This window comes from Cheilinus undulatus, linkage group 4, assembly GCF_018320785.1.
Source record: "Cheilinus undulatus linkage group 4, ASM1832078v1, whole genome shotgun sequence".
In the NCBI taxonomy this organism is placed as follows: domain Eukaryota; kingdom Metazoa; phylum Chordata; class Actinopteri; order Labriformes; family Labridae; genus Cheilinus; species Cheilinus undulatus.
This window is the reverse complement of record NC_054868.1, coordinates 29,850,838-29,860,708: the sequence shown is the minus strand read 5'-3', so window position 1 is coordinate 29,860,708 and position 9,871 is coordinate 29,850,838. Positions and strand designations below refer to the sequence as shown.

At 37.1% G+C, this 9,871-nt stretch overlaps 1 protein-coding gene across 1 annotated transcript; it reads right to left on the bottom strand.

The window, feature by feature from the left end:
• Positions 1-3,760: 3,760 nt before the first annotated feature.
• On the bottom strand, positions 3,761-4,824 carry LOC121508968 (retinal cone rhodopsin-sensitive cGMP 3',5'-cyclic phosphodiesterase subunit gamma-like). Its single transcript, XM_041786114.1, has 2 exons — positions 4,715-4,824; positions 3,761-4,059 (listed from the first exon to the last, which is right to left on the bottom strand). The coding sequence occupies exons 1-2, from the start codon at positions 4,822-4,824 to the stop codon at positions 3,942-3,944; spliced, it is 228 nt and encodes a 75-aa protein (XP_041642048.1). The 3' UTR covers positions 3,761-3,941.
• Positions 4,825-9,871: the final 5,047 nt, after the last annotated feature.

The window sequence follows — 9,871 nt, the reverse complement described above, 5'->3', positions numbered from 1 at the left end:
CCATTCTACCGAAATGGTTCAAATTCAGATAAAAATTGATACGCTATTTTACAAACATTTTTACCATCTATCTGTTGCACTATATCTAAGGGATACATATTTAGTCAAGGTACACTCTTACTCAAGGTTATCTCTTAATAACTTCACTTTCCCCAAATTTGTCACTACTGCCACATAGACTCCTATTCTGAATGAAAATCATTGTTTTACCATGCAAATTTTGCTTCATCCACCCCTGTACAGACTATTTTTTCTAAAATTAATTTATAAGGTTTTCACAGTCAAATAGATTTCAATCTTTTTTTTCAGAAATTTTTAACATTGATTTTTAAGATTCATTCAAATCTTGTGATTCATTAAACTGAAGTGACATGAAAACATGGGACAGTTTTTTTTTACATATACTTTTTAAATTCACAACAGAACCACAAAAACAATTTGAATATTTCAACTTCCCTTTAAAACATATCAAAAACATATATAAATAAACCCATTTAAAAGAATAGAAAATCTTTTAAATAATATTTTCATCCATTGGAATTTAGGCATTAGATTTTGGGACAGCCACTTACCAATACAAAGTCACATAAAAAGGAGGGCATTTTATATATTTAATTAAATGCTACCTGAACTAATGCTTTTGGACTGAACAGATCATATCATGACAAACATCAAGGGTGTGAATATCAATTTTTTTTTTTAAATGTGTTTTTGTATGGGACTTCAATTTGAACCAATTCGGTAGAATGCTCCATGTAGGTTGACAAGGATTTGCAAATCACTGTAATCTGTTTTACATTTTAACAAAATGCCCTAACTTTTTTTCAAATTGTGGTTTGCACATTTACCACTGCAGAAGTCTTACATCTTTCACTTAGTCAAGTCACGAGTCCATCCCAAAGTTGCTTCAATTGGCTCTGATTTCTGTGACCACTTTAGATGAAAGAATTAACAGCCCTTTATTAAAGTAATCTTCTAGGTTAATATTTGAAGCATAAGTAAACAATTAGCTTTATCAGCAAACCAATTAATCCAACAATCACTGTACTTAAAGCTTTGTTGTCTCCAACACTAGATACACTATATTGCCAAAGTACCTCACCTGCCTTGACACGCATATGAACTTAAGTGACATCCCATTCTTAATCCATAGGGTTTATTATGACGTCAGTTCCACCCTTTGCAGCTATAACAGCTTCAACTCTTCTGGGAAGGCTTTCCACAAGGTTTAGGAGTGTTGTTTATGGGAATTTTTGACCATTCCTCCAGAAGCGCATTTGTGAGGTCACACACTGATGTTGGACAAGAAGGCCTGGCTCTCAGTCTCTGCTCTAATTCATCCCAAAGGTGTTCTATCGGGTTGAGGTCAGGACTCTGTGCAGGCCAGTCAAGTTTATCCTCTCCAAACTCTCTCATCCATGTCTTTATTGACCTTGCTTTGTGCACTGGTGCACAGTCATGTTGGAACAGGAAGGGGCCATCCCCAAACTGTTCCCACAAACTTGGGAGCATGGAATTGTCCAAAATCTCTTGGTATGCTGAAGCATTCAGAGTTCCTTTCACTGGAACTAAGGGGCCAAGCCCAGCTCCTGAAAAACAACCCCACACCATAATCCCCCCTCCACCAAACTTTACACTTAGCACAATGTAGTCAGACAAGTACCATTCTCCTGGCAACCGCCAAACCCAGTCTCATCCATCAGGTTGCCAGATTGGGAAGCGTGATTCAACACTCCAAAGAAGGCGTCTCCAATGCTCCAAAGTCCAGTGGCGGCGTGCTTTACACCACTGCATCCGACGCTTTGCATTGGACTTGGTGATGTATGGCTTGGATGCAACTGCTCGGCCATGGAAACCCATTCCATGAAGCTCTCCACGCACTGTTCTTGAGCTAATCTGAAGGCCACATGAAGTTTGGAGGTCTGTAGCAATTGACTCTGCAGAAAGCTGGTGACCTCTGCCTACTATGCGCCTCAGCATCCGCTGACCCTGCAACCCATTCTTTCACAAATGTTTGTAGAAACAGTCTACATGCCTAGGTGCTTGATTTTACACCTGTGGCCATGGAAGTGATTGGAACACTTGATTTCAATTATTTAGATGGGTGAGTGAATACTTTTGGCAATACAGTGTTTATCAGCCTCTTTAGAAGCTTAAAACTGCTTGAAACTAATTGCTGGATTCGTTAGCCCTTTTTGATCATTGTTGGACAGCTAGTGTTAGCAACTGTGTTGAGTGTTTTGTTGCACTAGCCACAGAAAGCAACAAAATCAGCAAAACTGTAACCTGACACACCAGATCGTTTGTTTCACACATCCATCTGGAAAACTCTGAAAAAAAATAAACTCTGAGGGTGATTGGATGAACGTTCTGTCTGTCACATCTTTATGGGCCAATCAGAGCTTGCTTATGTCACAGCTCTGCTGCGCCTGAAAGTACTGCCCCTCATTGCTGATTGGTCCTGTCACTTTCTAACCGGATCCAAATGGTTCAGATTGGAGCTTTGCAAGATGGATGCGCCAGTGAGAATCAATCCGCAACCTGTATCCATCTACTTTGCAAGTTTAGCAAAACTGTTGAACTGATGAAAAATAATAACGTTAAAGACTTAGAGGTGGTTTTGGAATGAACAAGATGTCCATATTATAGATAGTATGAACTACTGTCATGCTAGTGGCTCTCAAATGTTGGTTAACTGTGGTTCTTGATCTTGAATGAAGATATTTACTTTCTGTTGAGCACAGAGGAGGTATTGGCATTCTTCCATTTGTTTGAAAGCTTTAGGTTTAATTTGTGTTAGCTATGTGCTGTTAACATTAGGAGTTTCGTTGTACATGCTAATGTAAGTATGCTAACAAAGGTAGAATGAAAATGCTCTGATAGCCTCACGTTTATCTGTGATTAATGTTTGTAATGTTGGCTCTTTATCTTACAATGTGAAGATATTTACTTTTTGTTGAGCACTGAGTATGTAATGGCCTTCTTCCATTTATTTGAAAGCTTTAGGTTTTGTTTATGTTAGCTATGTGAGGTTCAAATCAGGAGTTTGGGTTTACATGCTAATGTATGCTAACATATGTGGAGTGAAGATGTGTTGACAGCCTATTATTAATTTGTTTTAATATTTATAATTTTCACTCTCTCTAGTATGCTAGCATGCAGACATTAACTAGCATGGTTATTGGTTATTTATTGATAAAACTGACCACTATTATATCGATATTGTGTGTTTAAAGGTATTCTTCTTCATGATTATTCTCATGAACATCTCTACATTTTTTAACTTGCTAAGAAAAGCACAACAACATTTCTCTTGGGGGCAAAATTTATTGACATATTTTCAACTACAACTCCCATTCCTACAGCTAGTATGCACATATATATTTTTCGTAGTTCATAAAAATAAAAATATATTTATATATTTATATCATAAACATCTGTACATTTATAAGGAATAGCTCCAAAGAGGGGAAGGGTCATGGAGTGGAAAAGGCAGGAGAGGAGTGAAGGTCGAGTGAAAGGCTGCACATTCAGCAGCTGATTCCTCTTACAAAAGGTTCAAACTTGTTCACTGTCTCTCAGAACTGTGTAAGCCGAGTGCAAAGAACAGGGGTGGGGGTGGGTGGGGATGGGGGTGGGGGCGGGAGACAGGTAGAGCGATTGCTCATAGCATGGTTACCTCATTGAAGCATGTATATATTAATTATATTAGATTTACTGCAACTTAAAGTTGCACTTGCCAATTGTTCTTCAGTTTGTTTTCATCTTTAAGTATCGTTACTTGTGCAATGTTTCCCACAGCTCATGTAGGCCTACACAACAACAGACAATGGGTAGGGTACTTTTGGGGATGAAGGAGAACAGGGCAAGAGAGGAGAAATGGGCGAAGGAAAATCAGTCCAGGGAGGTATTTTGGTTGTGTTAAAGACATGCTGGGGTTTCTAGACAATTCCATATTTCGCCAGGTCGCTGAGCTCCATGTCACCAAAGGCCTCCCATGGGCAAACGACTGTGATGTCTGTGCCCAGACCCTCCATGCCGGGGATGTCGTCTCCAAATCTGTAAACAAAGAGAAGTGGGGCTTTACTTCCAGCCAAAGTTTCATTTGTGGTACTTCATTATTTTTAAGACTTCCAGTGGTGGAAGAGGTCAGATGTTGTACCAGGACAAAAAACAAAAACATAAAAAAGAGAGTAATCATCCAAATTCATTCATGCTCTGTATCCCTGTGTAAAACAGAAATTAAACTTTTTCATCTGGCTTTAATTTATAATGAAGAGTTTGACTTGTTTGGCGATTTAACATTCAGATAAAAAGTGTGAGAAACTTTGAAATGTCATTCTCTTTTTGTTCAACAGCTTTGACACATCAATGAAGTCGCTGCTCTTTCTCAACAGGTTACCAGCCGCTAAATGTTTAGAACCCACTGTTAAATATGTCACTTCACTTCTCAATATTATGATACATTATAATGTAGTTTTTAAAAGTAAATCAAAACGGTGGCGAAGATGGCATGGTGGTTGAGTCATGCCCCATGTGTGCATGCAGCCTGGGTTCCAACTCTCAAAACATTTGCTGTAAAATCAAGTAAAAAGCTATATATTTCCCACTAAATGCAGGTAAGTTACAATAAAAAGCAAATGTAAAACCTCAGAGTCCAAATATCTCAGCATTGCTTGAATAAATGTTCCAAGTTACTCTGTACTGATCTTACCCCTTCTGGCCTGGTTTGGGGGCCTTGCTCTTAAAGGTACGAGCGGTCCTCTGCTTGAACTTGGGAGGAGCCTTCTTGTCGGCGGGAGCTGCAACACCTGCGTCTGCCATCTTTTATACACTGAAAAACAAACCAAAAAAGCCTTTAACACCTAACTACTTAATCTCTACATTTAAGACCCCCCTCCTCCTCCCCCTCTAAGCCCCACTGTCCCCTGCTTAGATGATATAACATGTTTAAGTGAGGTCAAATTATAGATTAAAGCTGTCATACAGCTTCTTCAGAGCCGGTTACACAAACAGCTTTGACTATTTTTACACCTTGGCTTTAAAGATTACTCCCGGCCATATTGAGCATCTTGAGTCCTGGATATAACTAAGTTCACCTAATTCCACACTGAGTCCGATGCTTACACGCATGCTGTATGTTGAAGATAATAATCCAAGAGTTTAAGAACATGTTGACCTGAACAGGTAATTTTCAGATCTGATGTAATCTGCCCTAACTCTGGCCTAAGTTATATTTTACTGAAAGCTCAGCAACGCTTTGGTCTTTACCGTCATGTTCTTTCACCTCAATTAGTTTGTACACACACACACACACACACACATGTATATATTTTATTTATTTATTTATTTTTGACACTTTAAGAAATACTGTTCCTTAGTGCTCCTATTAATAATCAGACTGAGTTAACAATGCAAGCATTTTGAAATAGTAGAAACAGTAAGCACAATCAGTGCTAATAGCCTGTGTACCAGAACACTTTTTCTCTGTGCATACATGTATATATTTTTTTAACATGATATAAACCTCTAAGTTCCTTTGGAAAATCATCAAATGTCAGTTGGGATGCTCTTTCATAACATCAATACATCCAGGTTTTTGTATCTGTTTTTTTCTTTATTTTTTCACTTCAAATACTTTAATACATATATTCTATCTGTTGACAACTCTGCTATCTTATGTGTCATTTATGCTTCTGTCTTTCCTTTTGACAAAGAACATGCTTTTCTAACACTGATTGCTATGTAATGGTCTGTGTTTTCACTAGTACTATCAAAACTTCAGTATCAAAAAACAATTTGATAATAAATTACAGGGAAAAACTGCAATCTGCAATCTTTACATAATGTTCACCCAAACTTCATCTACTGATGTGCAACCTTTTACATCTTATACAAACTTTGTTATTGTTTCAAAAGCTTTTAAAAAGTTCTGAGCCATTTAGAAGCATGTTCTTTCTGAATGTTTTGTCAATATTATCAAATCTACCAGTAATACAATCTTTAAATATGGTATTATATTGTATTGTAAATATTGTATAAGTTATACCATGTTTAACCATGTTTTCTGTTTACCCAGCAGAGCAGTAAGACTGAGTTGATCTACAGTGAAACCAAAGTTATAAGAGAGTTCTGTCCATTGTACATGATCATTACAATTTTCTTATAATGAAAAAATATCCTCACACTGAACCAAAGATAATGTCTATACTTGAACAAGGACCCAACATTAAATAAGTTACACTTTGTTTTATAAGTCACACTTTTCAAGCACCTAATTTTACGCAAACTCTCTTTTTCAGTTAAAAGGTAAATGTGTCAGAAATTTAAAGACAAAGTAGTAATGGCTTTAAGAAAGTTAATGCCAAGTTAAACTGCCAAAACTTAACCAAGAAAATTCTGCATATTCTTTAAGCAATATTTAAATATCTTACAGAAATCGTTATCAGGAAGAGGAAGTGAGAGAAAATGTACTCAAACCAGGTTGCAAACTGCACAACTTACAAAGACTAAAACAAAGAAAGCAATGGGCTGTAGCACTTCAATTAAATAAACTTTAGTTTAAATTAAAGTTCCTCATCTCATCTGGGACCTGCCACATCTGTCTGCCCTTTTTTCTTCACTATCCTTACACTAACCCTAATCCTTCCTGCAAAGTTGAAAGTTGTCCAAAGCTGTCAGCAGAGGAAAGTTCTGAGTTTGTTCTTACCTGTTTCAGTGGTACAGCGGGCTGCTGGTAGATGTCTCTCTGGTCAGTTTGCGTATCTATTCTCTGTTCTGACTATCTTATATACTCCCCTCAACAAATCCCGCTGACGTGCTTATCTATAACTTTCTGTTCTTTTTTGCTCCAGTGTCCCAGTAAGCCGCTCTATTAGATTAGGAGGGGGCTCAAAAGTCTGTCACTGTCATGACATGTGAAGACCTTTACATAATGACGTGTATGTCAGAGACAAGTGAATAGATTCACCAAACAATATGAGTTCGGTTTGAAACTGGATGGAAGAGAGCACCTTATAAATGAATGCACAGTTTTAGATCAAATAAAATAATACTAGAACTAAATTAAAATCAAACACAGATAATCCGTAAGTCATAAACAGTGGTTTGTTGTAGTACCTAAAATCAATCATTTGACTTGCACAAAGGAGTTTTTTTTCTTTTCCTAGTTTTATCCACTTATCGAAGTCTTCATCTGCTAATAAAACATGCAAAACTGATGGAAAAGGCTAAAAAAATAACTTGAAAACACTGTTTATTTTCTCAAAATACATTACAATTTGTGTGCCATAAACATGAATGTATCAGGCATGTTTTTTAATCTTATTTTATGAAATATTATTCATTACAAATAATACTGTTGAGTAGGTAGTCTCATGTTGACCCTTTGTGGCCTGTGTTCATGCCATGAGGCTGAAGATTAAAGGCTGAATAGCTAAGTGTTCTTACTTTGCCTCTAAGCGACCATCACCTGCATGCAGCTCAGGTATATGCTGCTCTTACATCACATGCTCCATATCCTCGTGCAGGCTAAGTTAGGACACGTTTGTGTACAAACTAGCTGCAAGTATAAGCTGGTGCGTCATATCTTCTGTATGTTTCATATTTAACCTTCCAACATGAATGCCCTTAAAGTGTATGCAGTGACAAAACATTGTCCCATACTTTTTTTCTCCCAGAACTTTGAACCTTAGCCAATTACTGAAAATTCCATGCAACACTAACAAATGCTGCACAGTTTTTGTCTTTGTCAACAGCAGAAATGATATTACTTGTGACAGAAGTTAAAGCAGCATCAGCTCTGAATTTGGGACTCGAGACTTTCAATTTTATCTGCAGAAAAGAGGAATAGATTATAGAGATGTTTCGGTTGTTCTATAATTAATGAGGCCCAGAGCTTCAATAGATGTTCATTTTTCTTTTAAGCTTGAATCCTGTAATTAGTCCTTTTGCAAATATACAGTTAGAACATAAAAAACTACACACTAGCCAGTTATAAACCAGGGAATGAATGAGTTACTAACCTAAAGTCTACCAGGGAATCAGTGAGTTATTTACCCACAGTCAAGGAGGGAAAAAACCTATTTTCTAACCAGTTATAAACCAGGGAATGAATGAGTAATTAACATGTAGTTAATCACAGAATCAATGAGTTACCAACCCACTATTTACCAGTTTATGAATGAGTAACCAAACCAACAGTTAACCAGGGAATGAATGAGTTACTTACATGAAGTTTACTAAGGAATAAATTAGTTACTAATCCACAGTGAAGCAGGGAGGGAAATGCTCCCTGACTAGTAATTAACCAGTGAATTAATGAGTAACTAACCCACAGTTTACCAGGGAAAAAACTTCTAACTAGCCAGTAATTAACCAGTAAATGAATGAGTAACTAAACCAACAGTTAACCTGGGAATGAATGAGTTACTAACCCAGAGTGAACTAGGGAAAAAAAATCCTAACTAACCAGTAGTAAACCAGGAAATCAATGGGTTAGAAAATAACAGTAAACCAGGGAATAATGGCCAACTAACCAGTAGTTAACCAGTGAATAAATGAGTTATTAACTGCTGGTTAACCTACATCAAACTGGTGAAGCTACTGGGTAAAAGCAGAGTCATAAACTACTAAATTACCATGGAAATCATGCATGACTAATCACTTGTTCATTAAGCAGGTAAAGAATTACTTTCTAACCAGCACCAGAGAATGAATGAGGGACAAACTGGTAGTAACCAGGGAATGAATGAGTTAATAACTGGTACTTAATCATGCGCAGCTACCTCGTGGTTTACCAGGGAAATAAAGACCAACTGAATGGTAGTTAACCAGGGAATTAATAAGCAACTGACTTGAAGTTAGCAGAGAATGAATGACTAAATGGAAGGCTATTAGTGATTAACTTAGTTATAATTTACTAAGGAATAGATAAGTGACTAACTGGGAGAGAGCTAGGGAAAGAATACGCACTTTACTGGTAGTTAATGATTTTTTAACATGAAGATGGCAAGTTTCTCCTTGATAAATATTCAGACATTTACAATTAATTAGCTTATAAATATGACAACTGTTAGTTAAAGAGCTCAAAATTATGTTTATGAGAACAAATGATGTCCTGAAATGATTACTTCCTGTTGATCTTCATACTGGGAGGGAATTCAATACTGGATGATAACTCAGTGATTACTCATCCATTAGTTACACAGTGTCTCTAGTTGTAAAGCGGAGCATCATAGTGGGTAGTTACTCAGACTCAGTACCTTCTCAATGCATTAGTTAGCTTGTTGTCTTTACAATAAAGTGGAGCGTCATATTGAGCATTACTCAGCTCTTAACTACTTCCTATTCATAAGTAACTCAGTTTTCCCATGTTGCAAACAGGAGCATTATACTGAGTTCTTTTTATGATTACCTTTTAATGGTTACAGTTATTGCTCATTCATAAACTAGTAACTTTGAACATTTTGAGCACTTTATTTTAAGTGTTACTATTGACACGTTTTCTTACACTGTACAAGGTACAGACACGTCTAGAAACATCTGATATTTATATCTGCTAGTCTTTCATCTTATCTATTCGTGGCTGAGCTGGTACTGAACGGGCAGAGCCGAGTTGGCACCAAAAGGAGAGAGAGAGTCATCATCTGAGGAGATTAACAGCTCACAGGACTTTAAAAAGGGACAGTCTGGCATAGGAAGAAATTCTACAACTGAGGAGTACTGCGAGAGGCTCATCAGACGGCATAAGGAAACACTAACTAAAGGTGAGAGGAATTTGCTTTTTCTCTGCTGTGGTGTTCATGCAGGATGGTGTTGATGCACATCTTAGAATTTACCTAGAGGAGATGGATTGCCATGGCTTTTGAGT

Bases quoted from the DNA above. Each gene is read 5' to 3' on its own strand.
- LOC121508968 (XM_041786114.1), bottom strand. From the start codon at position 4,824: ATGGCAGACGCAGGTGTTGCAGCTCCCGCCGACAAGAAGGCTCCTCCC. The intron at 4,060-4,714 runs GTAAGATCAGTA...CTTTGTTTACAG, and splicing joins CCCAAACCAGGCCAGAAGGG to ATTTGGAGACGACATCCCCG.